Source organism: Pleurodeles waltl, chromosome 8, assembly GCF_031143425.1.
Source record: "Pleurodeles waltl isolate 20211129_DDA chromosome 8, aPleWal1.hap1.20221129, whole genome shotgun sequence".
In the NCBI taxonomy this organism is placed as follows: Eukaryota; Metazoa; Chordata; class Amphibia; order Caudata; family Salamandridae; genus Pleurodeles; species Pleurodeles waltl.
Window position 1 is genome coordinate 84,584,369 of NC_090447.1, and position 23,886 is coordinate 84,608,254.

Sequence of the window (23,886 nt, forward strand, 5' to 3'; positions counted from 1 at the left end):
GAATTAATTGTTTTCCAAGTGTCTGTGGTACTCTTTGGACTATGTGTTGATGAAACTCATGGAGATACTTTCTCAGAGGTTTGAGTATTGAGCTACTGCCACACTTGTTGGTCGTAAGGAATGGTTGTTGTTCATCCTATTTACTCTGCCTTTATCAGAATCTTTGCAAGTGTTTTTTCAAACTCGCTGGTAGGATAATTCTCTTATGGTAAGTAAGTATTCATATAATATACATGTTATTTACCTTTTCAGTTAAAAAATGTGGTGTCCATGGTGCCCCCTTATCAGCTATTTTCAGACCTGTTCCTGTGTTGTTATCTACAGTTTGTAGTGCTTGATGATCTTTCTGAGGAAGGTTATTGTGAATGTGAAGTTTTTTGAGATTCAAGCTGTTGATGACATTCTTCTCTAGTGTTTCACAAATGCCATGTTTTGGAGGGATATTGAAGTGATAAACTAGCTCTCTGGTTTAAATAATTTTACTGCTATTCCTCTTCTATGGGTTCCTGGCTTTCTAAACAGACAGAAAATATGCAGCAAATTCCTAATGAATTTGAATAATGAAATCTCCAATTCCAAGGGATTTTTTTCTGTGGGTGGTTTCAAAAGATGTTCCTTTTGATAGTTCTTTTATTTGATGTTGACAACTGTAAACTGCAGATTTTACTTTTTCATTTTATTATTACGATTTCTTCTTTTTTCCTTTTCTTTCTCTGCTCCTGGATTTTATTTGCCCTAGATGTTTGGGGCTTTTTGTTTGCCAGTGGGCTCCTCACTTTTTTGGTCTTTGTGTCTCCTCATCTCTGTTAGATGTCTCTTCAGTTCCGTTTCCTGTGAGTTGTTTGATATCATCCTCTTCTGATAACTTGCTTACTTTTAAAGTTTTATTGTGTGTCTTGTCTTTGCTTCATGCATGTTTCAAAAGGTAGTACAAATGAGCTCCAAGTGCTTGCATCCTTGAACAGAGGATCCTCCTCTGCTGCACACATGAAAGCTTGAACCTTTAGAATAAGTACACACCATTTCTAGGTTAAAATGGGAGTAGATCTTTGGAACAATTTTTTTCAGTTTTTACTACCGCACTACAAGTCACAAGCCAATTGTTACGGGGAAAAAATGCTATTCTTTCCCACCACATTTGGATCTATGTGTTGCCTAGAGCACCTTCAGCTAGACCTAAAGCACCTGGAACTAAAAGATTTAAACAGGAGAACTAAACCAGATGTCCCTACTCAGTCTACCTCAAAACTCAATCTTAGATTACACACTGGTGTCTCTTCCTCTATTTCACATGGTCTGCCTCTATGAGATAGGAATTTGAGTGGAAAGTGCCCATCAACCTCAAAATATCCTACTAAACGTACACTGTAGGTTCCATGACCAAGCTCAACAGGTCTTGGGCACAGTCTCCTCTATCAATTACAGGAGCCAAAATTGGACAAGATCTAATGCCCGGCTGGAACTCAAAGGAAGGAATCAATGGGAGGCCATACTCAACTTATCCTCTGACTTGTTGGAGCAATGGGCCCAACTTTCAGTCCTCCATCTGGCAGAACAAGTGTATCCCTCGAGGGAACCAAACCTTCTAACTGGGGATCACCTTAGGAGGCCTTCAGCCCAACTCATTACAGCAAAAAAGATACTAAAGGCCAGATGTATCAAAGCTTTTTGCATTCGCAAACAGTGCGAATGCCCGTTTGCGAATGCAAAAAGACCTTTTCAGAATTTATCAAAGGCATTCTGAATGCAATTTTAAGGAATCGCTAAAATAGCGATTCCTTAAAATTGCGACCCTGTTTTGAGAGTCGCAAATTGTGACTCTCTAAATAAGAAATCGCAAATAAGGAATCCTTATTTGCGATTTCTAAAGCACATGTATGAAGCAATTCCTTAATGCGAATTGGGCATTAAGGAATCGCTATTACCACCAAGTTGAACTTGGTGGCAACCATGTGCAAAGTTTTGGCATGTGTGCACCTTACATGTTGTTAAAAAATGTTTTGGGGTGCAGCACAGGGGGCCTTAGACCCCCAGCACCCTGGACTTTGCATTTCCCAAAATTGCGAATTCCAGTTAGGAATTCGCTATTTGGGACATGCAAAATATTCGCAAATATGGGTCGACAGGCCCATAGATGCGAATGGGGGCCGGTATCGCAATTTGCGATTCGGTAATAGCATTTGCGATTTTTAAGAAATCGCTATTACCGAATTGCAAATATGATACATTGCAAAATCACTATTTATGATTCACAAAAGGCTTTTTTCATACATCTGGACCTAAATCACACTGTTAGGCTCATTTGAAATACTCCACGCTCTACAACACGGATGTCTGCTTTATCCAAACTGAGACCCCCTATACAAAAAAATCAACATGGGAGTCAGCTAAGTGGGAGGCAGACCAGTATTAGCACAAGCTTCTTACAGCCACTAGAAGAAAGTATGCCAGAGAATTTTGGAGACTGGTGAACCATGCTACAGGAGCTTGGCCTCCCCTTCCATCCTCTAAAATGTCAGAAGAAGCATGGATTACTTATCTTCAGGAAATGTTCAGGGGCAATAAGACTGTTTTGGCTTACTCTGAAAGAGAGCCTACAAACTTGATGGTCAAAAAACACACAATCCCATCTTATCAGAGGACGTAATAAAAGTAATTACATCAGGATGGTGCGACTGAGCCCCCGGTCCCAATGGCCTACCATAGGCCATTTTCAAAGAAAAATCCTCAATACTGGGCTGAACACCTGAGCCACATTGTCAACTACATCCTTCTTCACCAGGTTATTTCTGACAGCTGGTGGGTGTCGATTATCGCACGATATATATAGCAGGAAAGAATGAATTACCATCAAACTACTAGCTAATTCCTCTGTTAGACACAGAGACAACATTTTTTTGGCTGAACTAATTGAATGGGCAGTGCAAAACTCAGTGGTCTCGTGAACCAAACATGGTTTATCAAAAACATGGGAACAATCACAAACATCTTAATGTTTACCCTATTATTTGACAAATCCAGATCTCCCTCTCAAAACCTCCACCTCTGCTTCATAACTTTTCACTCTGCTTTGAGCACGGTACAGCACAACACCCTTAGGAATAAGCTTCTGAGTTGGGGAATCTCTCTGACATTCCTCAGAGCCATCCAACTGCTATATACCAACAAATGGACACATGTACAACTGGGCTTCGGGTCAACCGTTTCAAGAAACTATGCACGAGCAACAGTTTGAAGCAAGTGTGTGCCCTTGCCGTATTCCTGTTCAACTTCTACTTGGCAGAGCTGACAACAATCCTTAATAAAGCCAACCCGCATGCCCCTACATTGTCCGGGTTTAATGCCTGAAACATGCCGTACGCAGATGATGTAGTTCTGATCAGCAACACGAAGACTGGCCTGCAAAGACTAATTAATGCCACAGCAACAAACGTGGCAAAGCATGGGCTTCAAATTAATCTCCATAAAACAAAAACTTTGTTAGTCAGTAGAGTTAGACGCCCACCTCCAGAGTTCTATCTAGTAGGCTCATCCTCACATCCTTGGAATGGGTGACAGAGTACAAGTAGGTTAGGATAATCTTTGACTCAAGTGGCTAACTGGCTAAGTACTGTTGCTGGATTCAAATAAAAAGTAATTCCCTAATGTCAGCTTTCTGCTCCTTAAGGAACACTTTAAAAGTCTTGTCTCTCGAACCATTACTGCAAGTCATGGTCGCAAAACATGTACCATCAATAGCATATGGAGTTGAAGCTCTCTGGAGTTAGGGGAGGACAGGCAAAGTAATTGAAAATGCAACTGTTGACTTATCAGCAGGCATCAGCCTCCCACAGCAAACTTGCCCAGCCCAAATAAAACTCAAATTTGGATTACGAAGGCAAAACCTCACCGGCTTTGGCACTTACTTAAAAACCTGTTATAAACAAAAAAATAAGTTGGGATGCACGCTAAGCAGTGTCGCTGGAGTGCTACATCTGATCCTGATAACACCAAGGGACATGAATATATGATCCTAGCTTTAGCAACATTGGAGGCTAAGCCATTCCAGACCTTATATCTCACTCAAGCTTCTTTCAACAGAGCCATCAATTCAGCAGCCAAGAAGCTTTCTTTCCTTACATACAAAGCCTTGCTGACACATATGTCACATGTATTGATGATAATAGGCTCATATGGCCTCTTCAAGCCACAACCCTACTTAAGACAACTGCTTGGACAAAGGACAAAGCTCAAGTTGCTGAGCTATTGGCCAGGTGGCTTTAACACACTATGCAACTCCCCCGCTTGGCTGAGACAAACCACGGTGACTGCATGTCAGCTGTGGCAATATGCAAAAGAAGACATTTGCCACCTTGTCTGTACATGCCCTGCATTGAAGGTAGAGTGAAAGAGACTTTTGAAACACCAATTCCTAAGCAACTGAATTTGCACATGCCGTCATGTAGTAATAGTGTGTTTACAAGGAGCGGATGTAGTGCTTTGTGGAAAACATTTGAAATGTATGTCACTAGAAAAAATAAAATTTGTTAAGCAAGATCAACAGTGACAGGATACAACTTTCGATTGTTAATGCTCTGACTGCACTTTGTTTATCTTTGCTCATTTATCTTGTAATCTGCAAATGCAATTAGCACTTAACTTAGTGAGCCTCTAAAAGCACAAGTACAGTTCTACAGATAGATGCACTTTCATGCAATAAAAGTAGGAAACAGCTTATGATAAATGCCACTGACTGGGACAAGGATTCTGGCATTGAGGAGTTAAAATCATGTGGAAAGTTGGGCTTTTATTGTGTTTTTTTTTAACAAAGAGAAGATTTTTATTGTAAGTATTAATTAACTGAGCAATAACATTATTAATTCATTCATTATGTCTTGCTAGTAGATTACAGCAAATATTTGCAAAGTCTCTGGTTTTCATTATTTGTAAAGGTTGCACATGTTTGTGGATGACCTTTAATGTATCTTAAGTTCAGATCTTTCTTGCATTGACAAACAATATTCATGAAATAAAATAAGTAAAGTTATTGCAAATTGATTCCTTGTTCATTGGGATGTATAAAGGTTTGTTGTTTCAGATAGCTTCATCCTCGGGTGGTAAAATGGGTTGTGATGCAGGGATTCAAATAAGACAAAAATCTTCCTTTCAGGGGCAGAGGCAAATGGGTTTTTTGTACAAGAGGAAACAGAAGCCCAGCGAATGCATTCTTATGTTTATTTAAATGGATTTGTAGAGCACAGGTAAGGTATCCAGGTGCTGGAGGAGGTGTATAGGCTGAGGGTATTGAGAGTGAGGAGCCTCACAGAGTTAGTTGAAGAGCCAGGTCCTCAGATTCCTGTGGAATCAAGAAGTGAGGAGGATGCCTGGATATGCAGAGGGAGGTCATTCCATGTTTTCGGTGCAATGTGGAAGAAAGCTGGACCTCCTGTTCTGCTTATGTGGACATGTGGGGGGGGGGGTACAAGTGAGAGTGGGGCTGAATGCAGGTGTCTAGTGGGTTTGTGGAAGTGAAAGCCATTGTTAAGGTATATAGGTCCTATGTTGTGAAGTGCCTTGTATGCATGCGTGAGGAGTTTGAATTGACGTTTATGTATGGGGGCCAATGGAGTTCTCTGAGATGTGGTATCATCATGAAAGGTCTAGAAAGAGTCTGGGCTGTGGTGATCTGGTTGTTGGATTTTCTGGTGTAGAGTGTGTTCCCATAGTCTAGCCTGCTTGTGATAAGGGCGTGTGTGATGGTGCGTCTGGAATTTCTGGGTATCCATTAGAAGATTCTTCAGAATCTGCAGAGTACGTGGAAGCACAAGGAACTGACTGCATTGATCAGTGCTGCCATGTTTAGTTTGTTGTGTAGGATGATTCCCAGGTTTCCTGCATGGTTGGTTGGTATGGGTCCAAACTTTCAGGGCCTGTGGTAGAGTCGCAGGGGGAGTTCCTGCTCCCAAAGATCAACACTTCATGTCAGAGTTGAGTTTCAGGCAATTGGATTTCATCCACTCTGCTACGTTGATCATGCATTAGGCAAAGTTGGCTCTGGACTGGTGGACTTGTTGGACATTTCTTAGATGAGATGGGTGTCATTGGCATAGGAAACGATAGGAATGCAATGTGCTCTGATGTCAGTGAGCGGAGTAATGTAAATGTTGAGAAAGGTTGGGCTGAATGATGAGCCATGGGGGACCCTACAAACCAAGTTATTGGGTTCCAGTGAATAGGGTGGTAGAGCATATTCAGTTGAGGTCCGGGCCTTGGATGCCTTTGTGTCGCAGTTTTTCTGATGAAGGTGGGGTGTGATACTGTATCAAAAGCAGATGAGAGGTTGAGCAGGATTACGGAGGTGGTTTCTCCCCAACCCCATATTGTGTACATCTCATCTGTTGCTGCAATGTGTGCTGTTTCCTTGTTATGGTTGCTTTGAAAACCTGATTTGATGTGGCCAAGTAGGTTGTGGAGTTCGGGGTGGTTGGTGAGTTGTTTGTTGATTGTCTTCTCTCTTAGGTTTGCTCGGCACGGGAACATGGAGATGGGACAAAAGTTGCTTCTCTCGCTGGGGTTGGCCGATTGTTTTTTGAGGAGGGCAGTGACTGCTTCATATTTCCAGACTTCGGTGACTGTGGCTCATTTAAGGGAGGAGTTCATGATGTGAGTGATGACTTTGCTGTTCTGTGGTCCTCCCATGTTGCAGAAGTAATGGGAACAAGGATCTGTTGGGCCACAAAGTGGATAGTTGTCATCACTGCAGTGATATCTCCTTCAGTGAGTGTATTCCAGTTGGTTAGGTTAGTGTCTTATTTAGCCTTGACTATATGGTTGGCTCGCCATTTTCTTTCCAGTTGTTTGCAGCATTGTTTGATTTCCCAGAACTTGTCTGTGTACCCGTTAGCTTGTTTGTTGGCTCTGCACTGTCTATGAAGTTTGATTAGTGTGAGTGAGTCTGCACAGGTATTGATCCATTGGTTGAAGTTAGTGATTACCTTGCCTAAGTTGATTTTGGTGTTGGATGGATCCTTTTCAAGGGCATTATGCCAGTAACCTTTTGTTATTTTGTTCCCGTCTTGGCAAGGCACACTGGCTCTGGTGGCTTTGGTTTGCGATGTAAAGATTTGGAAGTATATGACTGAGTGGTCAGTCCATGTGAGAGGTGAGACAAAGCTGTATTTAATGCTGTTGCTGGTAGTAAAGATTGGATGCAAATGTGCCTGTGGTGTGTGCAAGATCTGTGATGAGTTGGGAGAGACCGATCTTGTTCAGGCTCTTAGGGAGGACTATGGGGCAGGGATCTGTGGGGTTCTCTAGGTCAATATTGAGGTTTGCCAAGTAGTATGAAGTCCTTGGATTTGATGAAGAGGGGAGCGATGAAGTCTGAGGTGAGGTTGCTGAAGCTGGTTCGTGGTCTGGGTGGTCTTTATGCCAAGATACCTTTCAGGGTGAAGCTATTGTTTCTTGGGAGGCTGAAGTGCATACGTTCCATGAAGGGTGTGTCTGAGTATGTGGTTGTGGCACATTTGATGGTGTCTTTGTGGATAATTATGAGTCCACCTCCAGGTTTGTGAAGATGGTCTTGGCATGCGATTTTGTATCCTGCTGCGATGCCCACAATGATGTTTGCAGACAACGTTGGGTTCATCAAGGTTTCTGTCAGGAAAAGGAGGTCTCGTGTGCTGTTGCTGAGGAGGTCCCATATTTTGATGGCAAACTTGCTGAGTTGCTGGTGTTGATGTGCATGCATGCTAGTGTTTGCTGAAATTCTGGTGCAGCATGTTGTGAGGTGATAGTCTAGGGTGGGTGGTGCAAGTGTATGAGTAGGGGGCCATGTGCATTCGGGATGCTGCAAGTGAATTGACAGTGGAAGCAGCAGAAAGCTCCTAATATGCTGTGTGGCGTGGTGCTGCAGCAGTGGATTTTTAGGCATCCTGTGTCGAGCAAATGTAGGATAGCTGTTTTGTAGCAGTGGAAGAAACCAGGGGTTGTGGCACTGGGTGTAGTCCAGTCACGGACATGTGCAGATGGGCTTGACAGCACCATGCTCCATAAGAAGGCCCAGTTTGCTGCTGCACAGCGACCACCATTAAGTAGATCCTGGCAGGGGGAGGTGCATGGGAGGTGGTGGGCAGGTCTAGGATGGGCCGGGAAGAAGATGAAGGAAGAAGCAAGAAGATATGAGAAAGCAGGTAAGGAATGGGGAGAGGCAGGAGGGTGGAAAGGCACAGGAGGGGAATGGGGGTTGTGAGGGCCTGATAGAGGAACCAGGGGGAGAGAGGAGGATAGAGGTAGCACTAGAGCAAATGGAGGCTGTAAGGAGAGAATGCGCACAAGGGGTAAAACGGCCCAAAGCGAGGCACAAGGGTAGGGGTGGGAGAGGAGCAGGAGAAGCAAAGGGACACATGGAAAAGTATGGAAAAACAAGAAAAGAGAGCACAAGTATTGAACAATGAGAAAAGAGATCAGAGAGCTTGAAAAAGAGACCAGAGAGCATGAAAGAGTGTGAGAGAGCAGAGAGCATGGGACAAGTGTGAAAAAGAGGGCCGGAGGCCCAGAAAAAGGCTAAAAAGGGATGCAAAGATAAAAAGAGGCCCTGAGAGAGGGTGCATGGTAAGCAAGATTGAGAAAGGTGAGGGGGCTTCAGGATGAGCGAGAGGGTAGTCTCGAGGTGCATGTTTGGGTCCAAAAGGGCCTAGACTGGTTAGAGGACCAGACCCAGGTTGGTGGAGAGGGAGCAAGGCCTAGGCACCATTGTCATCATTGCCAAGCACCAACTTCATACTATTAAAACAACCATTTGCAATGCAATATGTCTCACATTTTCTTGAGTTAGAGCTATTGCCGTTGTAAGTTCATAACTGGACTTTTCTTGCCATATAATACCACTTTCACCCCCCCACCATCAGAGTTGCTGGCTGACTAACACAATTCCCCTAAAAAAGACACAAGACAGCCACAGAGGAGAAATACACTAATAGGGTCGCCCAAACAATCAAAAGTGTTCAAACAGTCATTATGTAATAAGGATCTTAAATTGGTCTGAATTATGGTCACAACTGTAGCAAAGAGAGATTATTAAAATATATAAACTTATTATTTAAACCTTTATCAGAAATAAAAGTTTGGCATTAGACTGTAGTTCGCAAAACAACCCATATAGGGCACCATAAGAAAAATATGATTTGTAAGAAACATAGTCATATTGTTAGCACCTATAGGGTATAACCCCTAGAATAAAAAACAGGAGAAAGTAATGCAGTGTGGCCATATACTTAGCCCCTAGAGGACATTTTAGACCTAGCAGACCTACTGCAATGATATTTTTTTAAAAAAAGGCTTTACAATAACACTTCTCCTAGCTATAAAACAAATGTTCTAGCCATGAGAAAGCCACAAAGACATTGAATAGTGTGAGGGGTTATTTTTTTTGGAGTCCCCACTAACATAGAGTGGGGACCCAGAGATGATGTAGACAGAGCACATTGTGATCAAAGTTTTGAAGGTGGTCGCATTATCCTACGACCACCACAGTTATGAGCAAAAATGTTTTATAAAAGTAATGTCCTGCAAAGCATTATGGGGCAAGTTTCCAAATATTTTAATATGTTGATATGACTGTAATGCTTAGAACAACCCCTAGAGAACACCACAATGAAAATAGCATTTGTAAGAAAGATGGTCATTTAACTATATAGTTAACCCCTAGAGGGCACACAAAAAAAATTACAATAAATAATACAAAAAGAAAATGGCAATAAATTATGCAGAGTATCCATACATGTAGCCGTTAGAGCGCATGGTACGTTACATATTTTCAGGGTTAGCAAGCCTATAGCAATGATATTACAAACAAGGCCCTTAAAACACAAGCTAATCCGAGCTGGAAAACAAAAGTTCCAGACATGAGAATGCTTACAGAGACACTGAACAATGGGAGGGGTTATTGTTTTGGGGTCCCCATTAACCTCATATGGAGACCCAAAGGTGTCCTAGACAAAAAGAACGTGCCATGCTGAATGTTTTGGTGGTGGTCCTATTATCCTAGGAACACCACGGGCTGAGTTATGGGCAAAAATGTTGTGAAAAAGAATGCTTGCAAAGCATTTTGGGCCAAGTTTTCTTGAGTGCAGTGAAGATTGCAGTATCGACTCTCCTGCCGTGCCGGGAGAGTCACTATTGTTTTGAAAATTTCTGTTTTATGTAAAGCATTTACCAATTTCAAGTGTTTTAAAGGGAGAGCCACAGGAAATGACTCTGATTAGGTAACTGTGAACATTATGACCAGCGCTTCAATACCGCGATCGAGTTCACGCTGTTGTGCGTGTTCACTCTGTTGTGCCTGTTCGCGCTGTGAGCGCCATGGCTGCCATGCAGCATGAAGGTGAGAGACAAAAAAATAGTTCGCCCACGCTGAAGTATATCGGCAATTGTGCAATAATGCAAGTAACGGGGCAATCTGCAAGGCGTGACAAAAACAGCCTCAAGGCAGGACAAACGTGAAGCAATTACCAATGAAATCAAGTGATTTTTGAAAGACAAGCCTACGAACGTGTAAAAATGAGGGGCGTGACACGGGTGTCCACACTACTTACAACAGGTCAAAGCGCTTAGGTGCTCGATTTAAAAAACGAGAATCTGTTTTTTCACAGTGTATGTAGGAATTGCACACTTTCAATATCAGGGTTTAACAAAAATGTATTTTTCTTTTCAGCCTGGTTGCCCTGTCCTACGTTGTATGGCCGCGTCATTGATAGCACTTGTCTATTATGGGGAAGAAAATGCAACAATAATGCATCATGCCGTTATTATGATAACACACTCTTCCGACAAAGGTATAACTTTTCTCTTTCAATCAATAATCAATATGCCTGTTTCTGTCAGTAGCTGTTATTGTATCTAACCAAATAAATAGATAGGGTGCCCCTTCCTGCACAAAAACAATCCTGCATACAATGCAGACACCCTTGAACCATAGTGCAAAAGTTCCTGCATTGGCGCTAGTCAGCACATTGTGCCCCAATGCTGGGAAAAGGCAGGAATGCACTGTATAATGTTAGAAACAGCGCATTCCTCGCCCATTCCCTGTCACACAGCACAGCGAGGCGACTTGCTGCGCTATACTATGTGACTTTTTGATACATGTGCAACTAAGTATTTTTGCATTCCAATCCTGAGGCCTTTTAAAGGGGCATGCAGTGAATGATGTTACATATATTTTCAAACCCAAGCAGATATCATCAAACAAAGCAACATTCTTGAATGTTGATTGTAAGCAGTAAAATCAGTTCTATTTGCTATCGTTCATAACTCATTAAAATTTTAATAGCACAAACTCTGCACCTCTGTGCCACAATGATTGCAATGACAACTTTAACATTGGGTTTGTGTTTCTTTCTACTGGTGTCTAAAACTTATTATGTTAACTGCATTTGTATAACACATAAGCACTTTTTCTATAGTCTGAAGCACTTTCATAAGCACTTTCATACAAATGTGTAAGTCTTTACTGTAGAAGCGAAATTTATTTATTCTACATGCAATGTCTGCTTTGAACAACAGATCAAATAAAACACCTCTGAAATGGACATACTACAAAAAACATAGTTTCATAAAAGGAGTTTTCAAAACCTATATATTTTTGTGTGAATGGAACCCTCAAATGTTTGACATTTTTAGGATTGCTATCCTCTGAGCTGAGTTGAACAGAGGATGTTTATTCCTTTAACATAACTCCAATCTTTAAATATGTTATGGTTTCAACATGTCTCTTCTTAGCTGGTAAAAGGCGAACGCATGTGGCCTATGGATTTCTGATATTTGGGTAAAATTATGAATTTAAAAAGGCTGTAAAATGGTTCAATGTTCCAAGTATTGCTAGTAACGCATGTGTGAATGAAACTGGCTAGATAAATTAAATTTCAACTGCTTGGAAATTCCATACTGGAACTTAGAAGAGCATTTGCATCTTGAAAGACTGGAGCGGATGCAGGAAGAAACAAGAATTTTTTAGGTTGACTCAAAAGCAGAAATATTTAATTATTTTCCCTTCCAACTTTGTAGGTGATAAGTAAAAAGAGAGGTTCCTTCACATTTAATTTCAATATCATATTTTCCAGTTAAAATGGGGTAACTACATTTAGAAAATTATTAATAAATGTGGAAACACAGACAAATGTGCAGTACTACCCATGTAGCCTCTAAAGAGAAGTTGTCATTGTTTAGTTAGGATAGCAGGTTATCAATTTAGAGAGAACAATCATATTATTATACACTTTAACCATATAAATTAAGGGTGCTATATGTATCAGTGGTGTTACAGAGCAAGTCAGTAAGGTGTAAGGAAAATAAACAGATTTGTGAGGAACACCCACAAAAATAGAAGGCTTTGACAGAAATATCTACAGTTTCTCAAAAGTGTTGATGTGATAGGTCAGGTTTTGTCTAGTAGTGTTTATTATGGAGAGAACTGTCCTAAGCGAGTAAGTAACGTTTCAACCCCACAGAATAGATTACGCATGTCTTCATCATAACTAGGGTTTAAAACAACTTGAAACAGCAGCACTATCAGGGAACATTATGCTGATATCTGATAGTCCAGTGAACTGTCTACTACTAAAGGTGCCAAAGATCCCAATTTCCAACAGACAATCAGGGAAACTCTGCGCACAAGTAGGCTAGGAGTCAGAATCTTCTGTAAAGGCTACTGCCCCTTTCAAATTTTGTGGGATACACTGCCCCTTTAGTCCTTGACATTTCATGAGACTATCTTGGCTATCTAATATATTGTGTGAATGGGCTGGCATTTGGTAATAGCCATTATCACATTGTGTTGCCATGTCTTCTTGAGATAATGCTTAATTAATGAACCTCTCATCCTTATTCAACTGAAGCTTCCTGCCTCCTCCTATTTACTGGAGTTCAAAGTATAGACCAGTAGCCGTAACTTATTGTACTCTTGGCTTTATTTACTATAAGTTTCTCAATGCCTGCAATGGCAATGAATTACCAAATTCACATTCCATCACCTATGTAATAAACTACAAACCATCTGGACTCTACTCTAAAAGGTGGGCTGTTTAAAGTCCAGTCCACCAAGCCCAGACCTGTGAGACTGTGAAACTTAAAAAGACCAGATTATCAAGCTGTTATTTATTCCATAACAGGATTCTGCCCAATGCCTGCTCCTTCATTTGACATCCTCATACCAGATGGCGACTCTGGATTAGACCTGACCAAAGTGGATTGGGCCTAGTTTTCATATGCAAAAAGAGATGGACCTCTACTCTAAAATATTCACTATCATACTCCTGCTTCAAACTTTTGTCTAGGGTGATAAAACTAATGCACAACGAAAACATATCAACTGCCCATCTAGATATAGATTAATATTCCTAGATAAAATCCATAAACTACTAATTTCACCAGTAATTCACAACACAACTAACACCTTCCTCTGAGACGTCATCATACCTGGAACTTCATTAAGAGCCCATGATCAAAAACACTAAACAAAATTTGCATTTTTCATGTCTTCACTCATCTTGCCTTCTCTGGCACCTGTCAACCCTAGGGTGGTCCCCCCCCAAACATTTTGCCTTACTACTTCATTTTTGCTGATTGTATATATGTGTTTGTTGGGATCCTGTGCACTTTACCACTGTGGATCATGGCACTGTACATGGTGCATGTACTTTCTCTATAAAAACATGGTACAATTGGCCTACAGCCAATGGTCATAATTTCCCTTGTCCCTTGTAAAGTGCTACTACCTATAACTGGGCCTGTAAATTAAATTCTCCTAGTGGACCTGCAGCCCTTTTTGTGCCACCCTCATAAGTATCCTTTCAAACATGTGTTAGGCATGCCACTGCAGCCGGGTTATATGGTTTTAGACTGCCATTTTCACCTGGCAAAATAAGGCTTTACAGGCTGCCTAGGTACTGCCAAATTTCTTAGTACTTTTAATCTCACCCCAGGTTACTGGCAGATTGCTCTGATTGAGGGGGCAAAGGAGAGGCCTGCATTCTCGACCCCAGAAGGCCACTTCCAACTCAGGGTGATGACCTTCGCCTTAAAGAATGCCCCTGCCACCTTTCAGAGTTTGGTGAACAGGGTCCTTGCTGGGAAGGTGGAATGTTGTGCTGCATATCTGGATGACATAGCTGTCTTCAGCTCCAGATTGGAGGAACACCTGTTCCACTACCAAATGGTGCTTTAAGTCGTGCAGCAGGCAGGCCTGACTGTCAAGGCCAGTAAGTACACGATAGGGCAGGTACCATGGTGTATCGGGGCCACATAGTGGGTGGGGATAAGGTGCAGCGCTTGCAAGCCGAGATTGAGACTATCCTGGCCTGGCAAACCCCTCACAGGATACAATAGGAGGTTTGGTAAGGGTTATGGTACTATTATTGCCCCCGTAACTGGCCTGACTTCCAAGAAGCAGGCCAAAAAGTGATCTGGACAGAAGCCTGCCAGAAATCCTTCGACACCCTCAAAGAAGATATGTATGTACAGCACCTGTACTCGGGGTTCCTGACTTCTTTAAAGAGTTTATTGTGAGGACAGGCTCCTCACAGCATGGCATAGGGACTGTCTTCGCACAGTTAAATAATGAGGAGTGCCTAGACCACCTGGCAGCCTTCCTTAGCAGAGGGGTTAATTCCCGGGAAGAGAGGTGGAATATTTTGAGAGAGAAGCCTTTACAGTGATCTGGTCACTGAAGTAGCTGAGACCATACCTGTTTGGGACACATACAGACCCAATGCACCTCAGATGGCTCATGCAAATGAGGGATGAAAATACCAAATTGTTGAGGTGGTCAATCTCCTTATAGGGAATGGACTTTAGGGTAGAACACCCTTGTGGGTCAAGCCATGAAAATGCTAATGATTTCCCCAGGTTCTTCCACCTTAGTGATGAAAACTCCCAAGAGGTTGATCAGTTTTCCCTGCCTTCAGATGGAGGGGGAATGTCAGACACTAACCTGTGTCAGAGAAAATCCACAGCAGCAGATGCAAAATCCCAATTCCACACTACCTTTGACTGCTCTCAATGATCACAATTTGGCAGTATGCACAAGCAAGGGGGAAGGGAGGAGTAGGAAGGAAAGAGAGACCACCTCCAGAGTCAGGTGTATTTCTGCGCTCAACTGGGTAAGTTCTTCATTCAACCTTTTAGATGTGTTTCTTATGAGTCTCAGATAAACTTAGATTTAAAGGCAATATCAATTTTTATATATTTGCATTTTGGATCTATTGTACTTCCTACTCAAACACTCAAAACCACTCATACTTCTATTTTATAAACTCTGCAGACTAGCGTTTCTCTTAATTATAAAGCAATGAAGAATAGTTCCGAATTTATGTACAGTTTTCTGCTTTTCAATCAATTGTGAGACTTACCTTCCTAGTCTTTGATGTTTCTAGTTACTTCAGTTAATTAAAAAACATGTGATGAACACCAGAGTTCTAAACAGGTGGGTTTCCAATTTATTAAACTCTTCTGAAGTCGTTTTTAACATCACTTGTCAATTTTGAACAAGTCCTTAATGACACTCTTCTAAAGACGTTGAACAGTGTCTTAAAAAATCTTCAGGCAAAAGACACAAACTCCCTTCACAAAGTTTCTTCCTCTTCTGAGACACTACCTAAAAAGAAGGGAATAACCCTTTGGTGTGCACACCTCTAACTGAAGGCAAGGCCCAATAATGTAGAATTCCAGTCAAAAACTCCTAAATGAGAATGAGAAGCATGAAGACACTGCTCTCTGTCTGAGGTAAACAGTTGAAGTGTGCATTTTTCAAAACCTGCATACACAACAAAAAGATCAGCATGAAGAGTCTTCTCAAAGGCTAGATCTCTAAACAGCAGTCGCAGAACGCTACCCCCAGAAGACTGGTCACCATATTATCAGATCTCTCTCCTCAACATGGAGGTGAAACTTCTCGCTAAGACACTAGCATGTAGACTAGTGAAATATGTCCAGGACCTTGTTCACCCAGACCAGTCAGGTTTTATACCTTCTTGAGCCATGCGGCAAAATATACGCTCAGTCCATTACACCTTTGCTGTGGTAGCCATCTAAAAAAGCTGGTGTCTATGCTACTGGTTGATATGGATTGAGCCTTTAACTCAGTCCACTGGGACTTTCCCTTTGCTTTTCTTAGGAGACTGAATTTTGGCCCCAAGTTCTTCTCATATATACAGCTCCTGTTCAAGGACTTATCGGCGACAGTCAGGGTGGCGGGAGCTGTGTCAGATCCCTTCCTGATACAAAGAGGAATGAGGGACGGAGACCCTCTTGCTCCACTCCTTTTTGTGACAGTCATTGAGCCACTTGCAGTGTGGGTTAGGATTTATGCTCAGGTGCAGGAATTTAAGTAGAGTCCCGGGCTCTCTGGTAGAATCACCCTTTATTCAGATTATGTTCTCTTCTTTCTTACTGAGCTGGAAACTACAGGACCCCACCTTATGCAAATCATGCTCATCTTTGGGGAGACTTTGGGCCTCTACATAAATACCACCAAGTCCAGGGTCTTCCCCATGAATGGGTATGATGGACATATTGAATATATGCCGGGCTTGACAGGTGGATGAGCAATCTTAAAATTGGTATCCCTTCCCAGATTATTGTATCAATTTCAGAAATACCCAAATACCATTCCCCAGGCCTGGTTTAGGCAGATCAACTCTATTCTTGGAGGCTTTCTTTGAGATGGTAGGCGGCCTGTGTTGTGTTTCCAAACTACATATTGCAGGGGTATAGCAGCTGCTGACATTTTTTCCTACTACACCGCTGCACACCTCTTAGTCATAAATGACTGATGGGATGGTTCTCTAAGGGACCCAGCTTATGTGCTTGAGAAGTGGGTGATGACTGATACATCCTCTCTTACATATTTATACAATGGTGGTGGTGTAGGACTTCTGCTGCCGGCTACCCAGGTGGTTCAGGGACTATGGAAGAGTGCTCTGAGATGTATAGGGTGGCTGACTGAGCAGACACCACTTTGGCGAGGCTGTTTCCTTCTCTGGGTGGCCCAACTTGAGGGTTTCCAGTCATTATAGGGATTTCCACCGTGGGCGATGTGATGCAGGGCATAGTGTAGACATCTTTCCATGATATGCAAGTGGAATATCGCCGCAGCCAATTTCACCGCTACCTCCAACTCCCTCATGCCTTCACCCCATACATACAGCACATTAAACTCTATTTGAAATTAACTCCCTTGACGGTGAACTCCTTCTGGGAGACCTGGAATCTCATAAAATCACCCAAATATACTGAACCCTAGTCACTAACAATACCAATGCACCCTCCACCTGCCTAGAAAGCAGACTTGGGCACATCGGACAGTAACAACTGGACAGAAGCACTGGGGCAGCCAGGATGGCAGCAGTATCACTCACCTTTGTCTAATTCATTTTAAATACCCACACAGGGCCTACTGTACATGACACAGATTGTGGCGCATGGGTCTGAATGCCTCTGCTGTATGTCTTGACTGTTGAACGACAGAGGGTACCTTCCTATGTTAATTGTGGAGTTGTCCAGTGACGGGTTTTGGCAGAGTGTTCTCTCCTGTTTGGATGAAGTCCTCTCCTGGACCATACCAAGGGACCCCAAACTCATCCTCCTTCACTGCACAGAGGGTATTTGGGCCTAAGGTAAAAACATTCACTTTTATTTTCATGCCCCACCCTTGCCTGAACGAGACATCCCCAGGACATGGAAGGCAGAATAGTATGGAAATGGGTTATGGACCATTGCATGGGACTGGAGATGGCTGTCTATAAGGTGAGGGGATGCCCTCAAAATCATTTAAAAATTTGGAGGAAATGGGTCGACTATCGAGGCATTGTTCTAGAACCAATATGCACTCATGACCCTGGCCTCAATGAGAACTTTTAGAGACTTGCCTGGGTTGGCAGGGGACTGATTGAAGGGAACTAAATCTTGGTGGTTACAATGACAGCTTATTAATATGGGAGTTTGGGTTGGACTGTGCAGTTGTTTGTAATCCTTTATTATTTTTTTATGTTCCTATTTTGTATACCGTTGCTCCATTGTGCCACTCAGGCCATGCATGCTCACAAAAGCCAAGTAAAATTTGTTCTGACAAAAGAGTCGTCGGATGCTCTCACCCTGATAAACAGCATTCTTTTCAGCAGACATGAGGTTGTTGCAGCTACCAAGGGGATATTATTTTAGGGAAGTGACGTCTGAAGCTGGCCATTGAGTTTATGACAGTGCTGATAATTGAGTTCCTGACAGTACTCCTTCTCAAAGGTTGTTCCTTTAAAGTTTTGTTGGGAAATACAAGATGGAACTGATTCACTAACCTTAGAGCATGAACGTTCTGCGAAGGCTCCCAAGATCTTTCATCTGGCCAAAACTTTTCCATTCAATCTCGTAATACCATTTTCCACTTTTGAGTATCGAATCTAAGGTCCTACTCACTTCATACTCTAACTTGGAACCTAATTGTACTGGAACTGGAGGAGCAGTCAATCTGAAATTTGGTGGGTTCTTTTTTAACAGAGAGACATGAAATATAGGATGAATCTCAACTTGGGGAGGTAGTGTGAGTTGTACTGACACTGGGCTGGTTGTTTTGTTAATTCTGAAAGTTTGAAACTTTTTGTTTCCTTTCAAGTGCAAATGTCGGGTAGATAACCAAACCTTATCGCCTATGTTGTAGTTAGGATTCTTTCTTCTTTTCTTTTCAGCATTGTTGGAAGGTGGGTCATTAATTGTGTGGCCTGCACAAGTGATGGGTCCACACATGACCACCACTGGGAACCTAACACCCCATTGTTGCGCTTGACTCTCAAGGGATAGCGTTGCAGAGCAGTCCAAGGCTTACTCAAGGGAAGTTGTGTGGGCTAGTAATCCCCATACACGAGCACACAAGCAAGACACTCAATAAATGATTGTCCAGTCTGTGCTTTTTCTTTTGATAAAGTGAAAGTACATTTATTACACACACACTACTCAATTCTATGCAACAATGTACAAATATACACAAACGGATGGAATTAGTCTTGGATGACATTGTGTAATCTCTCATGTCTCCCCAAGGGGAAATATAATCCAACAACCCACATGGCAAAACAATCCCTGGTATCCCAATGCAACATTTGACTGTAATGTAGGGTGAAAGCACCAAAATCTTGCAAATAAGTACATCAACTGTGCGAGAAAGTGGTTATCAGTCTCATTACGCAAATCAGCATTAACAAGGAACATATAGAGACATGTTTACATACTTCAAAGATTAAGATTATTTTTGGATTACTTTTAGATTAGTTTGATTACTTCTTGGTTATTCCTGATAAACCTAGTGTAATACCATCCTACACCCCTAAAGGGTGCACTCCCACAAACAAAGAACAAAAGTTCTAAGAGGCTTGTGCTTTGCAGTATGTTGGAACCCTTGAGAGGTTATGATTCCCTTGTCCCACCCAAACTAGTGCGGGGACACAAACATTGCATTGGGGGGAATGCTGCGCTGATCCTGCAGCTCCCCCTGACAATGGGCGCTTCGTTGGTGGTGACCTCATCTTCCTGAAGCCACCATGAGCTGAGAACACAGCTCAGAATGACGTTGGGCATTGCAAGACCTTGTGAGACATATACATAACGAATGAGCGGCTCTCCCGCTGTGCCGGGGAGACCCACTTTGCGTTTCCTCAGTGGTTTTTCTCTTCTTGCAGCCTTATGCTGCATTTCTGGGTGAGGCCACCTCCGGTAGCCCTCATGGTTGGCGGGGTCTCTGGTCCCACACGAACACCCTCATCATGTTGCTGTCTTGGTGAAAGGCAGCGCGGGGAGCCCACCACCTGCTGCCATTGTGGTTTGGGGTGTATCCGGTACCAACTGGACACCCCGTCAGCTGGGTGCTGCTGGGGAGCAGCTCGGGGAGCCCATGGATGGCTGCTCCCGCCAGCTCCCCATACGGCCAACACCTCCAGGTGCTGCTGCTGGAGCCAACCTTTCCTTTGGTGTCTGTGGGCAGATGCGTACTGCTGGGTGGCCGGACAGGCTCTCTGGGGGGAGTGGGACCGCACCCCCACTCTCCTGAGGCTTCGGGGCCCCCAGAATGGAATCCAGGGCGCCCCTTTGATCTTTTCATTGGGCCCCAGATTGTGTCTGGGGTCCTCTGGCCATATTCATGGGGGTGCGACGACATCCCCCCCGACTTTGTCTTCTGGTGGGGCCCCAGTACCACCTTCACTGGGAGTGCGACGGTGCTCCCCGGCTTAATCTTCATCCGCCGGTCCTCCCTCAGCCAGCAGCCATCTTCATGGGGGAGGCAATGGTGCCGCATGACTGTTCTTCTTGGCAGGATCACCTGGGATGGGGTCTGGGGCCCCCCCTTTCCACCATATTCATGGGTAGTGCAACAGTGCTCCCATCTTCCTCCTCAGTGGGGCCCCAGGATGGGGTTCGGGCCCTCTAAGTTCACCTTCATGGGGGTCGAGATGGCGGGACCCGGCTTTGCTTCATTTGGGGGAGCTCCACGCAATTCGCCTCTCGCTCAGAAGTAGGGAAAAGGTCACAGACCTTCAACTTTGGATATATCTGGCTCCCAAGGGACGATTTTCATGGATCTGGTGTCGTTTTGCTCCCGTTGATGAGCCCTTGCCACCAGGAGCACTCTCCTTAGGCCTCCTTGCCCTTAAGTGTCCCAGATTATAGGGAGCCAGTCCCACTGACTCCCTGCTCCAACCTTCCTTCTGGGGGGGGTCCTACTTTTCTTCTGGGCAGCGCACTCCCCTTGCGCTAGCCCAGTCTTTCCCCCAACTAGTCCTCACTGGGAGTAAGAGGTCCAGCTTACCTGGTCCTAGACTGAACCTCACTGGGCCTGAAGTCCCTCCGGGGCAGAGTCTCTGCCCCAGGGGTCCAGTCAGTGGGTTCTTCTCTCCAGTTGTAAATGGCGCCCATCTGCAGTCTCAGTGTCCAGCAGTGAACCACAGCAAAGAGAGAGAGCTCTCCCCTGTGCAGGGCATTTTAAGTGGGGAGTGGAAGTGTCCAGAAGGGCTCCCCCTCTGGCCAATCCAGACGTACCACATCACTTCCTTGCCCCTGTCCCCTTCTTCCTGCACAGTCTTCTGGGATAGTTCAAAATTGTGCCGTCCAGGAACTAGGGCCACATGTGCTCTGAAACTCAGCTCCTCCTTCCTAACATTCCTTTCAGGGCTTCGGCCCCCATTTCCTGGCAATCGCTGACAGCCGGCTGATTGATGCAAGTCCCTACTCAGGTAGCTGGATAGAGCAGTAATTGACCCTAATCCTGATCTGAGTCAGAGAAAGATGACATTCCTGGATGACCCATAAGTTGTACAACTATGCTTTTGTAACCTACTGCTTCATTCTTTTCATACAGGTTACAGTGTACATTGGTGTGACTCTGGTCTCTGTGGGCCTTAGGGGACCTGAGTTATGCCCTCAGTAACTCTTTCCCATTGACATTGAATGGAGTGTCCCTACAGTGAAAAGACAGTAAGCACACTGATGTTGACATGTATTGGAGTGTCCCTACAGTAAAAATACATTAGCACACTGATTATCCCTCCTCAGTGTACATCCATCTCAGGCCTACTCCAGGTCACCACCCATTCTGCATAGTTCCTTCTGTGCCAGGCTCCCTAAGTGCAGTTCTTGGACTGCACACACCAGGAGCCCTCCCCGGACATCCCTTACATGGGGGCAAACATGTGCACACATGATCACGTGTAACCAGCCCAGGGCCTCCTGCTCTTGCTGCACCACTTTCCTTAGCAAGGAGGCACTGGCGATCACAAGCGCAATCCATTTTACCATGAGTTTACTGTGGGGGAGTCATTGACTAGGAGGCTCCATCACAGTAAAAGGTAAAAAACTAGGTGGTCAAAAAGTGAAAAATCAGGGCGGACCAGAGGGTCAGACAGTCTCAGATGCATGTTTTTATAGGAGGTATTACATTTTGATAAATGTTCTTTAGCAGGCTCATAAGCTTTCTGAACTCTTTTGCTAAAGTCATCAACTGTGGGAATTGCAGCAACAGATTTTCCCACCCAAACATTTGGATGTCTTCCGGAGTGCAATCAAAATGGAGATTAGCTGGTGGAAGCATGCATTGCATTATTATACACAAATTCTGCTGGCCAAATGAAATCAGGCCACTCTCCTTCCTGGTCTAAGAGGTATAAATGTAAACATTGTTCAAATTCTTGATTGACTCTTTCAGTCTGACCGTCAGTCTCAGGATGATAACTAGTAGCGAACCTAGGCCCATATTTATACTTTTTGACGCAAAACTGCGCTAACGCAGTTTTGCGTCAAAACAATTAGAGCCGGCTAACGCCATTCTGAAGCGCCATGCGGGCGCCGTATTTATTGAATGACGTTAGCCGGCGTTAGCCGCCGGCGCCGTCTGGTGTGCGTTAAAAAAAAACGACGTACACCAGGCAGCGCCGGCGTAGGGGGATATGGGGCTTGGGCGTCAAGAAATGGGGCAAGTCAGGTTGAGGCAATTTTTTCGCCTCAACCCGATTTGCGCAATTTTTTCTCACTCCCAACCCCCATAGAAATGACTCCTGTCTTAGCAAAGACAGGAGTCATGCCCCCTTGCCCAATGGCCATGCCCAGGGGACTTCTGTCCCCTGGGCATGGTCATTGGGCATAGTGGCATGTAGGGGGGCACAAGTCAGGCCCCCCTATGCCACAAAAATTTTTTTTTTACAAACTTACCTGAACTTACCTTAATGTCCCTGGGATGGGTCCCTCCAGCCTTGGGTGTCCTCCTGGGGTGGGCAAGGGTGGCAGGGGGTGTCCCTGGGGGCATGGGAGGGCACCTCTGGGCTCCTTCAGAGCCCACAGGTCCCTTAACGCCTGCCTTTTGCAGGCGCTAAAAAACGGCGCAAAATCGGCCGTACGTCATTTTTTTTGACCCGCCCACTCCCGGGCGTGAATTTTGCCCGGGAGTATAAATCCGACGCACATGCCTCGGAGTCGATTTTTTAGACGGGAACGCCGTCCTTGCATTTAATTAACGCAAAGTAGGTGTCCACGCTAAAAAATGACGCTAACTCCATGGACTTTGGCGCTAGACGCGTCTAACGCCAAAGTATAAATATGGAGTTAGTTTTGCGTTGAAATTGCGTTAAAAAAAACGACGCAATTCCGGCGCAAACGGAGTATAAATATGCCCCCTAGAGTCTATTCCTAGTTTTTTCAAAAAGGCTTTCCAAAAATGTGAAAAAAGTCTGGGCTACTTGGTCAGATATCACAACCACAGGAATACCATTTGCTCTGACAATGTGCTGTAAAAAGAGTGGCGCCAATCGAGGTGCTGTTGGAATATTTTTAAGAGGAATGAAATGGATAATTGTTTTTATAGTTTCAACAAATACTAAGATGGTAATATAACCCTGACTAGAGAGCAAACCAGCAGTGGAGTAGTTGACTTCAGGAGGAGTTAATTTACATGATCTAAAGGCCACTGGATGTAATTGGTCAGTACTCTTGTGTCTCTGAGATAATACCCCTCCAATAGCTAAATCGGAGGCCTCTGCCTCAAAGCAAAAAGGTTCTTCTGGATCAGGATAAAGCTAAATTGGTGCAGAGGTAAAGGCTTTCTTAAGGAATTGAAAGGCCTCTTCATCTTCTTTGGGCCATTGAAATTGTGTACCTTTCTTAAAAGACAGGATATCTGAACAATTCTCTTTGATAAAATGACGATAAAAATTGACAAAGCCAGTGAAGCTCTGAAACTCATTCATGCCTTTGGGAGATGGCAAATTCAAAATAGCTGGGATCTTGGTGGGATCCATAGGAATTCCTTTAGCAGATAGAATGAATCCAAGAAATTCCACCTCATCCAACTGAAAGGCACATTTTAAATCCTGACATTCAAACTCT

General features: G+C 43.7%; 1 protein-coding gene across 1 annotated transcript in view; it reads left to right on the forward strand.

The window, feature by feature from the left end:
- Window positions 1–23,886, forward strand: part of LOC138249740 (solute carrier organic anion transporter family member 2B1-like) — a 464,484-nt gene that overhangs the window by 405,212 nt on the left and 35,386 nt on the right. Inside the window, exon 14 of the mRNA XM_069203799.1 lies at window positions 10,694–10,814. Within this exon, the coding sequence (XP_069059900.1) occupies window positions 10,694–10,814 (121 nt within the window). The remainder of the gene's footprint in view (window positions 1–10,693; window positions 10,815–23,886) is intronic.